At 53.4% G+C, this 22734-nt stretch overlaps 1 protein-coding gene across 2 annotated transcripts in view; it reads left to right on the top strand.

Moving 5' to 3' along the window:
* The first annotated feature begins 925 nt into the window (after positions 1-925).
* The window catches only part of CSF1R (colony stimulating factor 1 receptor), a 30249-nt gene continuing 8440 nt past the window's right edge, over positions 926-22734 (top strand). For both annotated transcript variants that reach the window (XM_059917490.1, XM_059917489.1), the window contains exons 1-10: positions 926-1101; positions 5059-5316; positions 5751-6035; positions 7731-7867; positions 8541-8700; positions 12940-13126; positions 15304-15419; positions 15572-15692; positions 15787-15974; positions 17670-17785. In XM_059917490.1, coding sequence (XP_059773473.1) covers positions 1053-1101; positions 5059-5316; positions 5751-6035; positions 7731-7867; positions 8541-8700; positions 12940-13126; positions 15304-15419; positions 15572-15692; positions 15787-15974; positions 17670-17785 — 1617 coding nt within the window. In that variant the 5' untranslated portion in view covers positions 926-1052. The remainder of the gene's footprint in view (positions 1102-5058; positions 5317-5750; positions 6036-7730; positions 7868-8540; positions 8701-12939; positions 13127-15303; positions 15420-15571; positions 15693-15786; positions 15975-17669; positions 17786-22734) is intronic.

Raw genomic sequence — 22734 nt, 5'->3', positions numbered from 1 at the left:
GTCAGAGTTTCAATTTCTTCCTGACTCAGTTTTGGTTGGTATTCATGACTACTAAAGGTTCAAAACACTTTGCTAAAACACAAATGTATTTACAATATTTATATATCTGAAGAATGATCATCTTCCTGGATCAGTGTTATATGGGTTTGTTTGTTTTGTTTTTTTAGTTTCAAGAAGTAACTTTATAACCATGTGAATCGAAATAAGAAGGAAAATACTAAGAGAATCAACTAAAAGGGATAAACACAATTGCCTCCAGGAAAGGAGGGGATAGAGAATCTAACCTTCTTAAGAAATACAGCAGCACAATTAGGCTCTTTGTAAAAATAAACTTAATCCACAAAAAGAAAGTTCTTCAGCCAGGCTGCCTGGATTCAAATTCCACCTCTACCATTTGGTAGCTATGTGACCTTGGGCAAGTTTACAGTGTTTGATCTCCATGAACCTCAGTCTCCCATCTGCGAAATGGGAATGATAACAGTACCGGTACCTACCCTATAAAATTTTTGTGGGAACCAAAGGAGACAGTGGAATGTAAAGGGCTTGGCTAGTGAGTGTCCTGTAAATGGAAGCTTCTTGATGCTATTTATTATCAGGCTTGTCCAGACGAACCTAACTTCTCTTTCAGCTTAGCAAGAGCCACCTGGTCACCCTGGAGACCCCCATTTGTGCAATTGACTGCCTGTCTGACACGGGGCATGTTTCTTCTCCCAGGGCCCCTCGGAGGTGGCTTCAGAAGGGCCTCAAACTTAGCCAGTCCTGCCCCAGATTCTAACCCCTCCCCCTGGGGGTCATGGCTTTGTTTTTTGGTTGTTTGTTTTTTTTCTTTTAAACGAAGATTTCCAAACTCTGTGGTTGCCTTGCCTAGCTAAAAGGGGAAGAGGGGGATCAGCCCAAGAAGAAGGAGGAAGAGGAAAACAAGACACACAGCCAGTGCAGTGGAGAGGAACGCATGTCCAGTCGTCCTGGTCCCTGCGGAGCTAGTGTCCAGGAATCTAGCTCCCTGCCCACCCCCAAGCCCTGCATCGGCCTGCTGCCTTCCCCCTGAGGCCATGGGCCCGGGGACTCTGCTGATCCTGTTGGTGGCCACAGCTTGGCACGGTAAGAGCACACCTGGAGCCTTGGGGGATGATGGGGGGTGAAGGGGATGTGACAGAGAGGGCTCCTGCGGAAGGACTCTGTAAACCCCTGCCCCTCACAGGGTGTCCCCACTTCGTGCTTCCACCTCCCCAGCCCTGGGCTTGCAGGTATGTGGGTGTCTGCTTTGGAGAGGCAGTGGGGGGAAAAGAGGGTATGAACGGGGTGGAACCAGCCTGGCCAAGGCTGTGGATCCGTCCCAGCTCAGATATTGACTGTCCGTGTGTCCTGAACACGTCCCTGATGCTCTCAGGGCTCTTCAGTGTCCACTAAATAGTCAATAGCAGGTTGTTGGGGGCGGTGATGGACTAGACTAAATGCTTTTCAAACCTCACCGTGCATCCAAATTCCCCAGGGATCCTGTTACGGTGCAGATTCTGACTCAGTAGGTCTCAGATGTGACTTGAGATTCTGCATCACTAACAAGTTCCTAGGAGATGCCAATGCCCCTGGTCCAGACCTACACTGAGTAGGGAGGCCCCAGAGAACCCCTGATGGCTCTGCTGGTTCTGCCAGCCTGTGAATCACTAGGCAGACTAGGCAGGATCTGACTGGGAGAGGCCTGAGAGGCAATGGTCCTTCCTTGCGCGGCTTGGGCCAGGGGTCAGAAGGAGACGTAAGAGGCTAGCCTCTCTGGCCCAGGGCTCAGAAGAGGTAAATTTGGGAGGAGAGAGTACAGGGCAAGATGCTTTTCCAGGGGGAGGACAGCGAGGGTCTCCTGGGCTAGAGCTCTCCCAAACACAGGCTGCTGGGGCTCAGGATGGAGAGCTGTGGGGCAGACCCCAACCTAACTCCATCCCTCTGGCAGCAGCAGTGATGCAGGATCTCCATCTAGGAGGGTGCCTCACTGGAGGTGAGGGGCTGGGTGCTTGGCTTGTATCTACAGCTGGCCCAACAAACACATTAAATTTTATTGCTCATTTGGAGGGAGCTCAGGGAAGGATGCGGACTGTGGGTGGGGAGGGAAGGCAGCCTCAGCTCTGGCCTCCCCACCGTCCTGGGGCTGCAGGACCCTGGGGAGTAGGTGCGTCTGGTCCCTGATGAGGAGATGGCCCACTGAAGGTCTTTTTCTGGCCCAGTCAGTCCCACTGGGCTTGCATGTCTGTTCTCTTTTGTTGAGATGTAATTTACACACAGTAGAAAGCACAGATTCTTAAGTGTACATTCGATGAGATGTGACAAGTGTACACACTTGTGTCCCCACTAACTCAGTTAAGATAGAGACTATTCCCCTCACCCTAAAAAGCTCCGTGGGTTTTATTTCACTGCTCTGTCCTCTCCTCCTGCCCAGAACCTGCCTGTGGGGGACTGTTGGGAGGTGGAGGGGCTGTCCAGCATCTAGCCTCAAGGGAAAGAAGAGATGGGGACAGCAGGGTGGAAACCTAAGCTTTCAGCCCAGTAGACCAGTGGTGAGTGGCAGGGGAAGGGGGCTGCTGTGAGAAAGTTGGGGGACAGGATCAGAGCACGCTAGCGACCGGGAGAGGCTCGCCAAGACCCTGGGCTGAGGAGGGAGCTCTGCCCCAGACCTTGGTGTGTGCTGTGCGTGTGTGTTTTGGGGGAGAGGAGCGGAAGTTGGGGCACACCCTGGGAGCTGATGATGGAGAGGGGTCTCCCAGGCAAGTGGGAGGGGGTGGGGAGGTTTGGGGAGATGAGACGGTGGGGTGAAGGGGCAGAAGGGGTCCAGCCCCAGCCCAGGGAGGACGGCCCTCAGCAGGCTTTTTCTTCCTGTCAGCCAAGCCAGCAGTGGGGAGCTGGGTCGGAAGTTGAGGGTGTCAGCCCTGTCCTGCGTGAATATTTGAGACGACAGGATGAAACAATAGAGATACCTCTCTGACTACATTTCCAGGAGGCCGAGGCCAGAGCTAGAGGACAGAGCAGGGGAGGGGAAGGGAGAAGGCACCTGTGAGACCGGGCGGGGGCAGAAGCAGGACACAGAATCACAGAATCTGAGACCGGGGATGTTACAGGCATAGGCTGTGACCTTTAAAAGTTAAAAACTTCAGCTATCAGAGTGTCAGGACCAGAGGGAAGGTTAGAAGTGTAGCAGTTGAAGCCAGTAACCCAGGGCAGGAGAGTTGACTGAGCCAGAGGCTGCAGATCACCTCACTGAATCCCCCTAAGACCTCTCAGAGCTGGGAATTGGGATTCTTCTCATCGGATGGAAGAGTAGCCTGAGGGTCAGAGGTTAAGCAACCTACCCAGTTAGCAGGGGAAAACCAAGTTTTAGACCCAGGTTGGTGTGACCCCATGATCCAAGCTCTTTCCTACGATAAAACCCTGCCTGGGGCCCTGCATGGCTGCAGCAGTAATAGGCCAGCACCCGCTCTGTTGGGACTTGCCAACAGCCTGCCAGAAATGATGTTTGTCCCCATCCCTGGTGGTCAGCAGCACAGGAGTGCTGGCTACAGCCCCCAGGTGTTGGCTTTGGCAGTATTCACTCAATCCTTTATGCTGATCAGAAGCTCAGGCAGAGAGGCTGCGCACCTCTGATGGGTACAAAATGAAAACATAAGCCATCCTGATATCATTTGACAGAGAGGATCTTTCCAATTCTGGGGTCTATGGTGAGGGCAGGGGTGCGGGACAGTGGGATGGAAAGACCTATTTAAGAAGCTTTTGTGCAGGACGACGGAGAGTCCCTGAATTTACCTGGTGCCCTCAGGGCTAGCATGTCCGTGGCCCCATCACTGGGACAGAAGGTTTAGACTCACTAGGGGTACCTAGTGGGTCAGTGGCAGAGCCAGGTCCCACAGCCTGAGACATGCCAGTGCCCAGCAGGTGGTACCCCCTATCCTGGGGGCGAGGGGGTCTCTCCCCTAGAGGGGACAGTGGCCAGGAAGCAGAAGTGAGAGCATCTCTGGGAGAAGGGCTGCAGGCTGAGCGGAAACCGGGGCTGGGCCGGGTGCCAGCAATGTGTTTCCGCCTGCACAGGCTGGAGGGCGCCTGGCAGCCCCTCCGAGGCCTTGAATCAGCTCTCACTTCCCTCTGCTGCCCCTATTTTAGGCCCTGGAAAAATGATGACACTGCAGAGGCGATGGGCCTTCTTCCCGGAGGGCCTGAGATGAGTTTCAAGTTCTCTTTTCTCCTTCAAGAAAATTTTCCTTAAAAGAGATTGTTTCCCTAGTAAACGCAGCAGTGCTGGGATGTCAGGGTGGGCTGCTGGGGGTGGACTAGATAATAAACATAAGGGCTAACCTTTACTGAGTATTTATATTTGGTGACAGGTGATGTTCTAAAGGCTTTCCGTGCATTTAAATCTCCTGATATCTATCCCAATAAATGGGTACAATTGTGGTCCCCATTTTATAAGTGAGGAAACTGAGACACAGAGCCTCTGAACCATCTCACTGTGCTATAGACCAGACGTCCAATGATGGGAGTGGGCACAACAGAAGACTTCTGAACCTTTCTAACTGCTGGGCTAAGATCCTACACCCCTTTTCTTTTTCCCCATGTAAATTAACTCAGAGGACTTTGCCATGAACATTCCGTTCGTTTCCTCCTTTGCTTGTTTGAAGCCCCTTCTTTGAGCTAGGTGCTGGGTTTAGCAGCAGGGATGCAGCCCATTTTGTACATGGGGCTGAAGGAGTCCACTCCCGGGGAGAATGATGCAGTCATTGCCAGTAAGACTGAGGCCAGAAGCTGGGGGAGCCCCCATGGGACAGCGGCTGGGTTGGAGGCCGAGAAATCTCCCACTACCCTTCTCTCAGAGACATCAGTCCATCACAGCAGGTTTGGGCTGGGGGCCTGAGCAAGCGACCAGAGAGGGGCAGGAACTTGTTCAAGGTGGTCCTGCAAGTCACAGCTGAACCCCAGAACCAGCATCACCCCTGCCAGGGCAGCACCCATCTCAGAGGCAGGGTATGGCCAAGGGGGTGTCACCTCAGGCCTCAATTCTGTTTGCCACCCCCCCGTCACCAGGTCAGGGGATCCCAGTGATACAGCCCAGCGGCCCTGAGCTGGTGGTGGAGCCAGGCACAACCGTGACCTTGAGATGCGTGAGCAACGGCAGCGTGGAGTGGGACGGCCCCATTTCCACCTACTGGACTCTGGATGCTGACGCCCCCAGCGGCATCCTCACCACGAACAATGCCACCTTCCTAAACACGGGAACCTACCGCTGCACTGAGCGTGGAGACCCCCTGGGGGGCAGCGCCACCATCCACCTCTATGTCAAAGGTGAGGACTGTGAGCCCACTCCCAAGAGGACTAGCCAAGCAGGTCCCACCATGGATGGGCAGGAGGGCTGGGCCCTAATATTAACAATCACAATAAGCCAGCTCCACATTTACTGAGTACCTGCCACGAACAAGGACCTGTGGCAGTGCTTCTAATTTAATGTTGTCCTCACAACAACCCTGTGAGGTGGTTCTGTGATTCTGCCCATTTTCCAAAGGCTCAGAGGGGTTGAGTCATTTGCCCAAGGTCACACAGCATTAAATAGTGGCGCTGGACCTGGCTTCAGAGCCCCAAGCATCAGCTGAGCTTCCCTGGTATAGTGTGACCTCAGGCAAATGATCAGTATCTCTGAGCTTCCCTGTCACCAATGTCCGGGGACCTCTTGGCCTGGTGGAAGGAAGGCAGTTGTAACCCCGTATCCCCACGTTCCCCAGACCCTGTTCGGCCCTGGAGGGTCCTGGTCGACGAAGTGACGGTGATGGAGGGTCAGGATGCGCTGCTGCCCTGCCTGCTCACGGACCCAGCGCTGGGGGCAGGCGTCTCGCTGGTGCGGGTGCGGGGCCGACCTGTCTTGCGCCAAACCAACTACTCCTTCTTGCCCTCGCACGGCTTCATCATCCACAAGGCCAAGTTCATTGAGAGCCAGGACTACGAGTGCAGTGCTCGGGTGGACGGCAGGATGGTGAAGTCCCTCAGCATCCGGCTTAAAGTTCAGAAAGGTGTGTGGGCCGGGAGGGACAGAGAGCTGGCGCCTGGCCTGAGGGGGAGTAACAGGGGAGGGGGGGCAGGGGGGGCTTTGTTTCACCTCTTCCTTCCAATCGCGACAGAGTGATCTATGGGGCATCTACTGCGGCAAGACAGTAAGGTGTCGGGCACAGAAAGGCAGAGCACACGTAAGCCAGTAACTCAACAGGCAAGGTGTTCTCAGATCGTGAGACAGGCTATGAAAGTCATTGAACAGGGAGACGGAATAGAGTGTGTGGGAGTCGGGGGGGTGGCTCATGGAGAGAGTGACATTTTATTTGAGCTGAAATGTGAATTATGAGAAGGTGGAAACAGCAGAGGAAACAGCAGGTACCTAGTCATGAGCTGGGAACAGGCTCCGAATGTTCCAGGAATGGAAGGAGGGCCCGAAGCTCTCCCACACCCTCAGACGTGGATTTCCCACTCAGTGCCGGTCTGGTGCTGGGTGCTGGGCACAGGAAGGGAGGTAGTGAGCCAGGCGATGGGGCATCATGGTGGCGGGTGCATAGGACACCTCTCTCTGGGGGGGCAAAAATGCTGGTGAAGTCTCACTCCTGTTCCGCCTCGTCTCTGCTGGGCTGGTGGACAGGATTCTGGTTTCTGCAAGGACTGGTATGCGTCAGCAGGACCCCAGGCTCAGAACCTGGGCTTGAGGCAGGAATCAGGTGCCTGTAATGAGGCCAGGGTCAGAGCGGCATGGCTGACCCAAGGCCCTGTGCTCTGAGGCCACGAAACTGTCCAGAAAGTCAAAGGACCCCACCCTGTAGGCAGAGGGAGGCATGAAGGCCCTTTCCCTGCACCTCACCTTGCAGAGAGAGCCCTGGGCTCTAGTTCGGCCATGACCCTCTCCGTGACCACGGGTGACTCCCTTAGTGTCTGGACCTTGAGGAACTGAATTAGATTATCTTTCAACAACAGTAACAGCTAAATATTCATTCAATTCCTACTATGTTTTAGGCACTGGGCTAGCTGTGAGGGATAGCGCCTTCATGGATCTGACATTTACTGGGGAGACAGACGAGAGAGAAAGTCAGTAAATACCAATTGTGATGATCAAGAAATCAAGCTGAAGAAATATGGGGGGGGCGGGATGAGGCTAATCAGCGAAACTGTGACAGGAGGCCTCTCCGAGGAACGTCTCAGCTAAAGATCTGAAGGATGAGAAGAGGCAACCAGTCAAAGCGTGGGAGAAGGCATTCCTGGAAGGAAGGGCACGTGCAGAGTCGCTGGGTGGGAAAGGCTGTGTGGTGGCAGCTGGGGGAGTGGAGGGTGGCAGGCGTCCACGGGTCGGGAGCAGGACCTGGGGAGGCGGGAGGGACTTCGGCTTTTATTCTGAGAGTGATGAGAAGCCACTGAATGTTGTCACGAAAGAGAGGCATGATCCAATTTTCGTTGCCAAGAGCTCACTTTGGCTGCTGCGAGGAAGGAGGGAGGCCTCCCAGGTGCCTGAAGGGGTCCAGAGCAGAGAATGAGGGTGAGACTGGGGAGAGGCACTGGTGATGGAGCAAAGGGGACTTTTCAAGGTCTGTTTAGGAGACAGGACTTGTTGTGGGGAAAACTGAGGCGTCAGGGCTGCCTCCCAGGATTTGGGATGGGAGGCCTGGCCCATGGCAGGAAGCAGAGTGACAGCTCTGGCCTGGATGTTCATGGGTCCCTTGCCCTGACCTCAGTCATCCCAGGACCCCCGACCTTGACACTGAAGCCTACAGAGCTGGTGCGGATTCAAGGAGAGGCTGCCCAGATCGTATGCTCAGCCAGCGACGTTGATGTCAACTTTGATGTCTTCCTCCAACACGGAGACACCAAGGTCAGTCCCTGGGGAGTCTGTCCATCCTTCTGACATGGCAGGCCCTGCAGGATGCAGCCCCCAGCCCCACCTCAAGCTGGCTCTCTGGGCTGAGGGCATGGCCCAGGCCCAGAGAGGGGAGCGGACTCACACAAGATCTCACTGCCAGTCAGTAGCTGATCCAGAAGCAGGGCTCGGGCTCGTGCTGCTAAATCTTGTGGGGGTTGGTGGGAGGAGGCAGTACTCCACCCCCTTGACCCATGACCTTTGCCCCAGCCTGTAGACAAGAGCCACATGTCAGCTCGCTTCTGACTTAGCAAGGGGTTCCTAGGCCACCTCTGAAGCCCAGGAATGTAAGGGTCCTTTCAGAAAAACTCTGGAGAGGAGAAGGAAGAGGGGCTTTTCTCAGGAGGAAATGGCATTCGGCTGCTTCTAAGAACATCCTTCCTCCGTGTGCCTACCGTGTGCCAGGCTAGCCCTGTGCCATTTGCCTGCTCCGTCTCACTTACTCTACAACCCTAAGAGCATGGGGCCAGTGTCAGTCCCATTTTGCAGATGAAGAAACTGAGGCTCAGAGTTCAGTCCCTGCCCAAGGAGAGGCAGATAGTAACCCTTAAAGGCTGAGAATTAGAAACCAGATCTTTCTAATTCCTAAACAACCTCAGTATACCATTTCCATTCCTTCTGGCTGCAGCTCACAATCTCTCAACAATCCGACTTCCATGACAACCGTTATCAAAAAGTCCTGACCCTCGACCTCGATCACGTAGGCTTCCAAGATGCTGGCAACTACACCTGCATGGCCACCAATGCCCGGGGCATCCATTCCACCTCCATGGTCTTCTGGGTGGTAGGTAAGCATCAGGGTGGTGGGGAAGGGTCAGCAGGGATCCTGGGGTGAGGGGGTGCATAAGGGGATTGAGAGAGAGGGAGTTGATGGCAGGGAAGGAGGAGACATTGTTAGAACAGCTCACTAGAATCCCCTTTTTCTGGGCCTGGCTAAGGAGCCACGTCACTGACGGCCCTCCCAGGTCCCCCCACCCAACCCCGGAATCCCTCCCTCCCGCCTTGGAGGTCCCACAGTGCATGGCTGCATCTCATTCCAGCATCATTAGTTCTGTTTGGGGATTGGTGTCCAGTAGCTCCCTCCTGGGCTTCACTGTTCACTCATTCATTCCTTCCTTCATGCCTGGGAAACTCACATCACAGGGCACGTGAACAGACAATGATCACCCAGTGCGGTCATGGGGGAAGCATGGGGTGTCCTGGGAACACCAAGGGAGACCCCCAACCAAGGCTTGGACAAAGTGGCCTCTAAGCTGGGACCAGAAGAATGGAGGTGGGTTAGCCAGGCAGAGGGGTGGGAAAGGACGGGGAACAGCACTGCTGGCAGAGGGAACAGCGTATGCAAGGCTCAAAGGCAAAGAGGGCAAGAGCGTCTGAGACATCCAAAGAAGCTGACAACAGCAGGGACATGAAGGGGAGAGGCAGGGGTGGTCACAGGAAAGCAGGGCCGAAGGTAGTATCTGATGGCAAATTGGGTGGGGAGTTTGCATCGTATCTGGTGGAGGTCGTTAAACGTTTTAAGAGGAGAGTGATGAGGTCAGATTGCACAGAGGGTCCACTGTGTGGTGGTCAGGAACCCGCACTCCTGGGGCACATTCCAACCTGGCTCCACCAATGACTTAGGCAGGTTGCTTAATCTCTGTTTCCCCATCGGCAAAATGGGGATACTAACAGTAACTGTCTCATAAGATTGCTGTGCGAATTAAATGAATATATGAATATATATATATTTGAAGTACCTAGAATAGGACCTAGCATACAGTAAATGCTAAGTGTGCATGAGGAGATGTTATCTGAGAAGGCTCAGCCCTATGCCATGTGGATTGGATGGGAGACTAGAGGCTGGAGACCCATGAGGGCAGTTAATGCAGTGGTCCAGGCTAGAGATTGAGAAGGGTGCTGGACCACGGCGGCGGCCCAGGAGAGTCTGTCATCCAAAACGATTTTGGAGGGATAATGGACCAGACCTTGTGGCTGCTGGGATGAAGGGGTGAAGGATAAAGGAGCCAAGATGACTCCCAGGTCTTTGGCTAGAGTGATTGGGTGAGAGGCAGCAACAGCCACTGGGCTGAGAATCCAGAGCCGAGAGGAGTTTCTTCAAGGTGGGGACAGGCTCTGAGTCATTTCAGTCTGGCCACACCTCATGTGTTAAAAGTTATGGGAGCCCGAGGGGCGGCGGCAAGGGGGAGCATGAGAATCGCTACCTTCACAGCACAAGCAACACACTAGGCTTACAGAAGCACCTAAGCTCTGCTGTGGGCCCATCCTGCGCCGGGAGCTTTGAGGGCTAAGGCAGGAAAGGAGAACACTGAACTGTCTCCCAGTTTTGGATTCTAATCCTATCTGTTTTCTAGTGCAGACATACAGTTGTCACTCAATAGATGTTTGTTTTCCTTCACACATCTGGCCGGATACTTCTCAATGCTGAGGATACAGCTACAAATGAAAGAGATAGAAAAACCCCTGCCCACTTGGAGTTCGTACTCTTGCTGGGAGACAACAGCAATAAACAAAATAAATTATAAAAAAGCAAATCAGTTTGATAGGGTTTTCAGTTTAAAATAAGGGTGATCATCAAGGAAGATCTTACTGGGAAGCTGACATTTGAGCAAAGACTTGAAGTGGGTGAAGGACCAAGCCATGTAGAAATCTTGGAGAAGAGAGCTTCAGGCAGAGGGCAAGCAATGTTCTTAAGGCAGGTCCATGCTCACCACATGCAAGGAGCAAGTCAGCCAGTGTGGCTGGGCTGGAGCTCGAGAGGAAGAGCAGTACAAGATGAGGTCAGAGGTGAAGGGGAAGGTCCCCGTAGGCCAAGGTGAGGACTTGGGCTTTTCTTCTTGAGAGAGATGGGGTGCCACTGGAGGGTCTGAACAAAGGAGTGACATCATCTGACTTGGAGGTAACAAGATGTAACGTGGCTTTCTGGTGCTCTGTTGAGGACTGTCTATAGGGAGGCGAGGGTAGAAGCAGGGAGACAGTTAGGAGGCTACTGCTAGTCTGAGCTAGAGGTGATGGTGGCTTGATTAGGGTGGTAATCGTGGAGGTGGTGGGAAGTGGTTGGAGTTTGGATGGATGGATGGATGGATGGATGGATGGCTAGCTAAGGGGAGAAGAGAGAAGAAAACAGCCTTGCCCTAAAAGCTCACAAACTCAGAGAGAGAAGACAGCTACCTAAAGGAGGAACCAGATACATGAAGTAGTGTAGATGTGGTGCCTAATGAATGTGTCATCTCAAAGGGCAGCAGAGGGTCATGCTAAGTGAAATAAGTCAGAGAAAGACAAATATTGTATGATATCACTTATATGTGGAATCTAAAAAGATACCACAAACTAATGAATGTAACAAAAAAGAAGCAGACTCACAGATAAAGAGAACAAACTAGTGGTTACCAGTGGGGAGAGAGAAGATGGGAGAGGCAATATAGGGGTAGAGGATTAAGAGGGACAAACTACTATGTATAAAATAAGCTACAAGGATATGTTGTACAACACAAGGAATATGGCTAATAATTTATAATAACTATAAATGGAGCAAAACTTTTAAAAATTGTGAAGCACTCTGTTGTAGACCTGAAACTTATCAAATATTGTACATCAACTATACCTCAATTAAAAAAAAAAAAGCAACAGGAATCCAGAGGAAGGAGAGCTCCCTTTAGCCTGGAGTGATGGGTGGAGTCTCCCTAATGGGTACAAGTCTTGGAGAATGAGAAGGATCTAAATAGAAGAGAGGAAGAATATGGGGTTCCTGGTGCAGGAAATGACTTGAGCACAACATCCAAGGTTGGAATGACTGTGGTGTGTTCAGGGGACATGAGAACATCGAGATGGGCGGAGAATTGTGTGTGTGTGTGTGTGTGTGTGTGCATGCGTGTGTGCGTGTGTGAAGTGGGGACGTGGCTAGATGGGCATAGGGAGACCTGAGTGAGAAGAGCCTTGAATGCCAAGCTGAATAGTGGAGGTGATGGGGAATCACAGGGAGCTTTTTGAGCAGGAACAACACAGGGTAGAAGAGTGAATTTTAGATTTCATAGAATTGAGTAAGAAGAGGAGCCCTGAGAGATCATCTAGTCTTTTTGCAAAGCCTTGGGATTTTAAGAGGGCATTAGAGTAGCTTCCATGAGAGGCAAAGAGAGGCTGAATGGATGGGGGTTTTTGCACCTCTCTTTTGCCTACAATTCAATCAGAGCAGCTTGATTTTAATTCATGCAACATTTACTTAGAAGAAACCAGCCAAGACTCTTTCAGTTATAGGTACTAGAAATCAACTCAAACTGGCCTAATCAAAGGAGGACTTATAGCTAAAAACCCCATGGATATGAGCTTCTGGTTTAGTTAGATTTAGGTGTTCAGGTGTGGACAAGAATCTGTTGCTTCCCAACTCTTGGCTCTTTATTTTTCTTGTGGGGCAGCACCAAGTTTGGAAACCCCAGTGGAATGAGAGCTTCTCTTTCCCTCGAGTTCCAACAAAAATCATGGAAATTAGAGTCATGGACTCACAAGCCTAGCCCAAAAACCAATCACTGGTCCCAAGGGGACAGATCACCCTGATTGGCTGGCCTGGGTCACGTGCCCACTTTAGAGCTGGATATGGAAGCTGCATTGACTCTACTACTACTGGAAAAAGGGGAAATGGGTGAGAGCGTGTGGAAAAAAAAAAAAAAAAAAAAGCAGACTTTTTTTTTTTAACTGCTAGAAAAATTTCCATAAAGTTATAACAACATAGATATATTCAATCTCTTCATTATATAAATAAAGATGTAGAGGTGCCAAGGAGGTTAGGAATTTGCCCAAGTTGTCCCAGGAACTCAGTGAAGAAGAGAAGAGTTTGGAGCCCTGGGGGTGGTGGGAAAAGAGATAAGAGAGGGCAAGTCTGGGTTATGGGCGGGGTCTGTGTGCCTGGCACATGGGAGGTGCTCAGGGAGGGTCCAGCTGAAAGACTGGCTCAATGGGTGGATTACTAAATGAACACACAGACTGGTGTATCTTCCCACTAATGCCAGATCTCTGTGCATTCTGCTTTCCAGACAGTGCCTACTTGAACTTGACCTCTGAGCAGAACCTCCTCCAGGAGGTGACCGTGGGTGAGAAGATCGAACTCAAAGTCAAGGTGGAGGCCTACCCAAGCCTGCAAAGTTTTAACTGGACCTATCAGGGACCCTTCCTTGGCCAGCAGCCCAAGCTCAATTTTGTAACCAACAAGGGCACATACAGGTATCACCTATTAGCTCGCATCTGCATAGCCCACAGCCAGCTGGAGCACTTCGGCCGGGAGTCAGGACACTTGGGTCCTATCTCAACCTTGCTGCGTGACCTGGAGCGAGTCCTTTCCCGTTTCTAGGTCTCATTTTTCTTGACTATGTAGAACCTTGATATCAGTCATCAGTGTCAGAGATGTAGATCAAATTAGTGTATCCCTCTGTCCTATATCCTTGGAAAATCCAATGTCCTCTTCAAGAATTCTACCATTTCTTGGGGGCGTGCATTCTGATGGTCACCCAAGGTCTCTCGATCGTATGCCTCCTCTTCTGTGACTAATCCAAATGCAGAAGACAATCCCCCATGATTTCCACTCATAGTCACACTTCTAATAGCGATCGCACGAGGTATCTGCCACATACACAGGTTTGGGGAATAGAGGGAATTAACATCTCTCAGTGACAGATACATCAGAAGTTCTTTAAAAGCCTGTGGTCATCCACCCCTGAGAATTTCTCACCAGCTGTGCTCTTCTCCACAGGCTCAGAGCTCTTCTTATAGAGTGCCGTGTGACTCTGCATCCTCCCATCTCTCCACTCCCAGAATCCTGCTTATCCCACATGCACAACATTTTAGAAATCTCTTTTTCTTGTCTCCTATGGACTCTGTCCTCAGGGTCTTAATTCCTCATCCAAAGTGACCTAACCAGGTAGTTTTCTAAACAAGAGTGTTTCTTCCCCAAGGAGGAACACTGATACCAAGTGTGAAAATAATCACTTCTTTACCCTGTTCTATTTGAATGAGAGAGTACAGCTCCATCAAGGACAGCAAATATGCAGTGTGCGTGTGATAACTTCCCCTCCCACACTCATGACAGAGACCCCTAATTCATTTTTTTTGAACCCATCCTGCCAGATGCAGCCTCAGAGTCCTTCTCAACACAGTCTCTAGGCTATATTTCCATCGTAACTGGCTCATGAGAGGAGACCTGTTTGCCATCCCTGGGCTAGATAATCCCTAGACATCTTCCAACTCCCAAATTCTCTGGAGTTCTCTTCCTAGCTCCAGAAGCCCAAACCTCTTTGATTCCTGGATTCTTGTGTTGTCGATCATCGGAATCAACAAGGATGTTCCCTTGTCCTTATCTTCCTCTTCCCAGTTCCCTTCTTGTCCTTTCCGGCCAGGATTTCTAGCTTCCCCTCGTCTAAAGCAGAAGTTCTGAATCTGGAGTCTGCAGACCCCTGGAAGGAGGCTGGTCCATGGATAGGTTTCAGGGGTCTGTAAGCAACAGGGACACTGTGGAAAGGAACCAGGGAGATGCCCTCAAACATAGTAATCTGGGGCCATTCAGCACAGGGCAGATAAGTGTGGGCACCAAACAGCCCACGTGATAGGTGTGTTCATAATGGTGATTTTGACTCATGCAAAAAGTTAAATTCTTTCAGTTTAAGAAGGAGATGTTAGTTATCTCAAGAACTGACACACATAGAGGGGTTCTGTACGCCCAAGTCCTGGCTGAGTGAGATTGCTCTTTGTATACCATGGGGTTTAGTCTAGTAATGGCTGCAGATATTTTCCAATAAAGAGGCAAGTACCTACAATGAGTCAGGCACTCTATCAGGCACTCTGAATACATATCCCTTTAGTCCTTAGGTTGAGTCTGTGGATTAATTACTGTGTCACCCTTACAGAAAAGGAAGCAAAGGATCAGAGAGGTTAAGTACTTGTCTAAGGTCACACAGCTAGGAAATGGCAACATTAGGACTTGAGTCCTGGTCTCTGAAGCCCATGGCTACATCCTGCCTCTCTCCCCTCTCAAAGCCCCTCTTGGCAGGGTTGGCGCTTTAGGGATGGAAGTTGACCTGGGTGCTGGCATCTTCAGCAAGGATTGTTTAGCCCAGTGATGGTGGTGAAAGTAGGTACATTCATTGGGGCCTGTAATGTGCCTCCCGGTGTTGGCACTTTACAGACATCACCTCTACTAAACCTCAGAACAAAAGCGCTTTACAGATGAAAGAAGCAATTAAGGGAATCGGGTTGGGGGTTTTTGCACGTCTCAGGGGCACCCAGCCTGGGTACTTGGTTCAGCCAAGGCCTTTGTGCCCCAGACACTTTACCAAAAATAAATCCCTTATAAGGTGATTGTCTGAGCCCACTGTCCTCACCCCAGATGGCCTGCTCCTCTCATGCAGATACACCTCCACCCTCACCCTGCTTCGCCTGAAGCCCTTCGAGGCCGGCCGCTACTCCTTCCAGGCCAGAAATGCCAGAGGCGAGGAGGCCCTGACCTTTGAACTCACCCTTCTATGTGAGTGATGGAGTGGGGCTGGGGACATGGGGTTCCTGAGGCTGCCGGGATGGATGGGCTGGGGGAGAGAAGGCTCAGTGTGGGGTGGTCAAGCCAGGAGACGGGGCCTCTGGGGCTGACCCCTCCCTCCTCTTCTCCTCCCTCTACCTCAGACCCCCCAGAGGTAGAGGTCACGTGGACCCTCATCAACGGCTCTAAAACCCTGCTCTGTGAGGCCTCAGGGTACCCCCCGCCCAACGTGACATGGGTGCAGTGCAGGGGTCACACGAACAGGTAAGCGGGCTCTGGTTGCCTTCCTCACCCGGGCACAGGGCCTGGGGCAGGGGCTGGGCACCCTGAAACTCTGAGCCACATTCTGTTCTTCGAGATGTGATAAGACCGAAGTGCTGGTCCTGGACGACCCAAACCCTGAGGTCCTGAGCCAAAAGCCCTTCCACAAGGTGACCGTCCAGAGCCTGCTGGCCGCTGGGACCTTGGAACACAACAGGACGTACGAGTGCAGGGCCTACAACAGTGTGGGGAACAGCTCCCAGGCCTTCGGGCCTGTCTCTGTAGGTGAGCCTCTGACCCACCTGCTCCAGGCCAAGATGGGAAGGGGGCCCAGGAAACTGCCCCCCAGCCCCACCCCTGGGAACCAAGGGCCAGAGTTCCAGTGCCAAGCAGATCCCAGCCATACCGAGTTCTAGCTCTCTGCGTGTGACTCCAGGCCCCTCCTGACCAAAGCTCTCCTGAAGTGGCGAGATGGGGGAGTCTAGAACCCATGGGGCTGGAAATAGTGGGGAGAAGGGCAGAGGAGACGCAGATGTGAGATCCAGAGAGAAAACAGCCTGAAGCAGCCACAGCCTTATCTGGCCCCTCTCCTCATATTCCTGCACTTGAACTGACTCATTAGTTCATAAGTGTGTATTTGGGACCCACTTCGTGCAGGGAGCAGTGCCTCCCTGGAGCTTAGCCTGGTGATGTGAGCAGGCGACAAATGAACAGTCCCCTCCCCCCCTCCCCCAATCCCAGGGCCAGCCTCAACGGCCTTCTCCATCCCTCCCAGATTCCCTTCCTGCCAGAGACACAGTCCTATCTATTCAGGGCCACCGTCCAGGGCGGGGTCACTAACGCAGCTGCATCATCCGTCTAGAGGAAGAGGCAAATTTCTCTGTGTTGCACAAAGGCTGCATGTGGGTTAGTTCTCTGATTCTGAGAGGCCCAAGGCTGCACAGGCCCACAGAACCCTCAGGCCTCTAAAAAGCAGGTTCAGCACCTACCGTGTGCCAGGCCCTGGTGAGGCTCTCTGGGCCCAGAGAGGACAGAGTGGGAGCCTCTGCCTGGCTCCCAGGGGGCCCGCAGGTGCCCCAGCTGCTGGCCTTGCAGCAAGTGGGGCTGAGGCCCAATTCCACATGCCGCTGCCTTGGCTGCTCTGTCTTGCAGCTGGTGGTCGTATATTACAAATAATAAAGCCAACATTTTATTGAAGGCTTACACTGTGCCAGGCACTGTGCTAAGCCCCTTACAGGCATTATTTCAATGAACTCGCCCACCCCTAGGAGGTTAGCACAGTCTTCCTTCCCCCTTGGGGCATGATGAACCTGAGGCTTAGAGAGAAGTCACGGGTTCACTGTCACACCTCCTAAGTGGCAGAGGTGAGGCTGGGCCTCAGACTCATGCTGCTGCTCTGGGCCAGGGGGTGGAAATTATGTCCTTCCAAACACATCAAGGGAAGTAGGGCTGTTGATCTGGGAAGAGGAGACCCCGGGTCCATGAACCTGGCTTTCAGACTCCCAGAAGGGCTGTGTGGTCCCAAAGGGCACTCGGGGAAGCTGCAGGGAAATGCTGGGGAGGCAGATTTCAGTCCAACCTCTAGAAGGTCTTTCCATCCGAGCTGGCCAGAGGTGTAGGTGGTGAGCCTCTGCACTGGGGGAGTGTGCAAGTCGTGGCTGAGCCCCAGGCCGGGCTGCTGCAGCGGCTCCTTGCATGGGCAGTGGGTGGGCTGCGTGACCTGAGCGGCTCCCCTTGGCCACAGAGGCTGCGAGTCTGGGCAGGGTTTGGAGCTGCTCGTGAGCAGTGCTAGAGAGGTGGTCCTCCCTGCCCCCGGCTGGGGGAGGGTCTACAGGCTTCCCGCTGAGAGGACTCCTCGTTCAGTCAGTAAGAACGTATTGGGCACCTACTGTGTTCCAGGCAACTGGCCTGTTCCAGTGGGGAGCCAGGGGGTCTCAGAGGCCCCTTCCGCTGCTCACTCCTCTGCCCCACCCTTTCCAGGAGCCTACATGCAGCCCCTTGACGAGCCCCTCTTCACGCCGGTGCTGGTGGCCTGCATGTCCATCATGGCCTTGCTTCTGCTGCTGCTGCTGCTGCTTTTGTACAAGTACAAGCAGGTGAGCCTGGGCAGGGCCGGGGGGGCAGCCAGGCACCCGAGTGAGCCAGACCCTGGGCAGTGCCACCAGGCTGTGTGGATCTGCCCTTCAGCCCCTGTGAATACGAATTCATCTGTCAGCCAGTCATTGAACCAACAGCTCTTTAGTGGGCGCCTGCTGTATGCCAGTGTCAGTGGCTGGAGCCTCTGACGTTTTGCCCTCGTAGAAGTCTCTGTCTAGCAAGGGAGACGGTTGCTAATCAAATAGCTGCAGAAGTGAGGGCGTGGATCACAGAGGGAGAGGTGCTACGGGGAGAGCCGCGGCGGTTGGGGAGGGCATGAATATGGGAACCTGTCCCAGCTGGGGGCTTCCAGGGACACAGAGAGGGTATCATGGGGCCAGGCCTGTGTCTCTGTCAGGTGGCAGGTAAGTTAGTGGAGGGGAAGGCCTGACCATCATCGTCCTCATCATTATTTAATATTATTATTAATCAAGTCTGCTGTTAATTGCACGTTGATATTTAGTGCACTGCCTGTCACTCTGAGTGCTCAGTCAGTGATGGCGATTTTAGGGGCATTGTTATGAAGCATGATACCTACATCCCCTCATTTACTGAGCTCAACAACCATGGCATGTGGGTAGTACCACTAACCCCATTTTACAGAGTTGGAAGCTGAGGTTCTGAGAGGGTGAGACAGTTGCCCTAGTCTACAGCCAGTCAATGGTAGTAGCTGGTTTTTTAAAAGCCATTTTGTAAACCATGGAATCATCTTATTTTACCCTCAAAACAATCTAGAGGCAGGGACTAGAGCAGTCAGCATTTTACAATAAGGAAACAGGTTCAGCAAGGTTGAAGGACCCACCCAAGAGTCCCAGTTGCCTTGCACCCCAGAGCCTGTGGCCTCCACCACTTAGCCTCACTGCCTCCCTACATAAAAGACTATTTCTGGTGCAGTCAGGCACTGAGAGGGCCAGGCCAGAAGGCTGTGGGAGGCCAGAAGTGGAGGGATCTTTTCTGGCTGGCAGGGAAGGGAGTCTGCTTGGAGGAGGTGGCTTGGCGTGGGTGGGAGAGGCCTTGGAGAACGGGGCAGGCAGCCAGGGGGAGATGAGATTCAGGGAAAGGGTGTCTCTGGAGGAGAGGGTGCTGTGTACAAAGAGGCAGGTGGGGGGAAGACCAAGGTGAGTTCCGGAAATACTGATGCCTGGAAGAGGACGCAGGTGGGGACAGGTTGGGGGTCTGAGGGGTTGGACCCCATCCTGTAGGTTCGGCAGGTGTGAACAAGGGAGTGAGGTGAGTTAGGGGTGAATAACCCACCTTGTGGGCTCCTCTGCTGCCTTCTCTTCCCCACACCTGCCTTGTGGGTTTTAGTGTGAGTAGAGGACTTGGAGTAGACAGGTAGGTGGTATGCGGGGGGTGCCCCAGGGGCCCACGGGGTGCCCGGTGCTTATGTCAGCACACAGCATGAGGAGGCAGCTCTGAGCACAGAATCCAGGGCCCCAGGTCAAGTCTTCAGGGATCTGGGTCCAGCTCGGACACTGGTTTGCCATGAGACCTTGGCTGGGTGACTGCCCTCTTTGGGCTTCATGCAACCTTGGCGGGTGGACTGCCCTCTCTGGGCCTCATTTTCCCCACCTGTTCACGGTGGGGTGGGTGACCGTCACAGCCTCCTCCTGTGACATGCCAAGAGGCTGATGGTCTAGTTTAAGAGCCAAGGGTTGGGAGTTGGATGGATCTGGGTCTGAATCCCGCCTTGCCAGGCTCTAGGACTCTAGGAAAATTGGTGTCTGTAAGCCTCTGTCTCTCCATCTGTGAAATGGTGTTGATAATGGCAGGCCCCGCACCAGGCTGTGCTGCAGATTCACGGAGGTGACGGCGTGTAGAGGAGTTAGCAGGGTGGTGGGCACGGACAGTGCTCCGAATGGGTGCTGCGCACCCTGGACCCAGGAGGAAGTTGGCTGGGGACCCCAAGTTAGCTCATGCATCTTGGGATTGGAGGGCTGTCTGAAGTTGGGCCCATCCAAGATGCATGAGCTAACTTGGGGTCCCCAGCCAACTTCCTCCTGGGTCCAGGGTGCGCAGCTCCCATTCGGAGCACTGTCCGTGCCCACCACCCTGCTAACTCCTCTACACGCCGTCACCTCCGTGAATCTGCAGCACAGCCTGGTGCGGGGCCTGCCATTATCAACACCATTTCACAGATGGAGAGACAGAGGCTTACAGACACCAATTTTCCTAGAGTCCTAGAGCCTGGCAAGGCGGGATTCAGACCCAGATCCATCCAACTCCGCCCACCTCCGGGGACAGGACTTCCACTCACTGTTGTGGCCTCCCGTTCCTTCTCTGAGCAGCTCTGTTGCAAAGTTCTTCCTTATATGGAGCTGAAAACTGCCTCTCCGTCCCCACAGAGCTGCCTCCTCAGCCCTGCAGAGATTCTAGAGAAGGGCCCAGTTCCCCCTCCAGCCCTTTCTGCCTTGGGCCGCCCAGCCCCCTTGGCCAGCCGTGGTTTGGGGACACCTTACCCTCTCTTCACGGGACCATTTTTGGAACATGTACTCCAGTCACTTCTTATCCCATTTAAGAAATTGAACTGGCCCCTGAGCCGATCCAAGGCCAAGAGAAGGAGGGTATCCCAGGGGTCAAGATGGCCACGCCCTGCCTCAGGGCTTGGTGTCCAAGTGTCTTCTGCTTTGCTCCACAGGGTTCTGAGTCTTGCCCCTTCACTGGGGACTCAGCCTGGCTTGTCCTCACTACTCAGGCCTGAGGGGAGGGGTGGCCCCGCTTGGGGGAAGGGTTGCTTCTGTCTCAGGGCTGAGTCATCGCCTTTCTGGCCCCCAGAGAGACCACAAGGGGCCAAGGGGGAAGAGAAAAGGGCAGGAGTCAGCAGGCTGGAAGGAGGAGGGACAAGGGGAAGAAAGGATAATGGGGATGGGGAGGAGTGAAGGAGACGGGGAAGCCACTGGAGAGGCTGGAATTCTGGGGGTCGGAACTGAGCTCTGGGGATGGGGAGGTATATGGGGGATGCACAGGAGGGTCCCCAAGATTTCCAGTGGAAACTGTTCAGATCTCCCCCTTCCTGAGACAGAAAACATCCGCCCACCCAAAACAGCAGGCCTGGATGGGGAGTTGTGGGGACTTTGATGATTCCATGCCTACCTCGGTCACCAAGGGGAAGTGGCCTGGGCCCGTTGTGAGGATTAAGTGAGATGACGCACGTTGAGTGTGGAGCCCAGCGCCCACTCACAGGAAGTGCTCAGGAGGCGCTCACTGATAGCATTACATTCCGAGGCTGCCCACCCTGGCCTCCCCATTAGGGTTCTCCTTCAGAGGAGAGGCCCCTCTGGGTAGAAGCCCCCGGGAGTTACATAGGAGCCCCGTCTAGGGATAGCAGAGGCTGAGCAGAGCTAGTGTCCGCTTTCCAGGAAGAGGGGTGGGGATGCCTGAGGCAGACGTGGGAGAGCTGCGTGGTCCTCCAGTTATCAGGTCTGGGATTCAGAGAGAGAGCTGAAGTTCCAGCCAGATAGCCTCGCCCTCCCTTTCCCCAATATCCCCTGCCCAGCTCGCGGTGGGCTGGGGAGGGGCTGACTCAGGCCCAGCTGCAGGGCCAGAGGAAGGAGAAGTGGCAGGGGGGGAAAAAACAGCCTTCACCACAGTGGCTCCTGGAGATGGAAGTGGCCAGATGAGGTCAAGGAATCCCTCCTGGTTCTGTGTCCATCCTTTGGGTTGGGAAGGCACCCACACGCAGGGTTTGAATCCTCTGACACTCAGGAAGTCCTCTTCCTGTCCCGTTTCAGACTATCTGCTGAAACTGTAACGTGGATGTCCTTAAGTTCACCAGTAGTCTCTCGTCCTGAATCAGAAATTCTTCCTTATGTCTAACTGCAGTCTTTCCCCACGAACTACCATCTGGAAGTTCTTCCCTATAGCTATCTGGAGTCTTTTCTCTTAACCTGGTGAGACTTCAGTCACCCTCCTCCCCAAGCACCCACTTTAGCTCCCCCTGCCCGAGTTCGGTGCCCCGTTGTAGGAGCCCAGCTGCTAAGCACAGCCCAGCTGGTCCCTGTCCCCCACGACGGACCGGAAAGAGAGCTGGACTGCTGACCCGAGGCCTCAGTGTCCTCCACCGCCCCAGCCCAGCTTCCACTTTCCACCTAAACTCTTGTCTGCCATCAGCACTTCTCGTGGGCACCCCTGGCATGATGCCCCCATGCAGCTGCCGCCCGGGGCAGGAGAGGGGCAGCCACTCCTCCTCAGCTTCGGCTCTGCCGCCAGCTGGCTGGTTGGAACAGCATGGAGAGCCTGAGAGGAATGCGGGTCCTCCAGATGCTCACTGTCCTGTACGTGGGGTCTCTCTCTGTTGGTCCTTTAGCAATGTAGAGTCGGATGCATCACTCGCCTGCATCGAGCCTCAAAGGGTTCACCTTGCGCTTAGAGAACTCACTTGCTGATTGCAGCCCTCAAGACTTTCCTGCCTCCAGAACCGCCCCCGGTTCCCCTCCAGCCACACGGGCACCTTCCAGTCCCTTAGACTCGCCAAGACCTTTCCCGCCCCCAGGCCTCCACACCTCTGTTCCCTGCACCCGCGAAGTGCTTCCCCTGATGCTCACGTGGCCAGCTCCCTCTCACCTTCTCAGGGGACCTCCCTGACTTGTCTTCAGTTGTCCCCGGCGCTCTCTGTCCTATTACTTTGCTTTCTTTTCTCCATAGCGCTATTCGAAAATTTCCTACATATGTATCTGAGTTGATTGTCTGTCTTAGCAACTAGAATGCAAACTCCAGGGGACAGGGACTCTTGTTTTGTCAAACTCTGAATCAACGATTCCTGAAACAAATAGGTACTCGGTGAAATATTTGGATGGGAATAATATTCAGCCTTAAAAAGGAAGGAAATGCTGACATAGGCAACAACATGGATGAACCTTGAAGACATCATGCTAAGTGAGATAAGCCAGTCACAAAGGGACAGATCCTG

This window comes from Balaenoptera ricei, chromosome 3 (assembly GCF_028023285.1).
Source record: "Balaenoptera ricei isolate mBalRic1 chromosome 3, mBalRic1.hap2, whole genome shotgun sequence".
NCBI lineage: Eukaryota > Metazoa > Chordata > Mammalia > Artiodactyla > Balaenopteridae > Balaenoptera > Balaenoptera ricei.
This window is presented reverse-complemented; position numbering and strand designations above follow the sequence as displayed.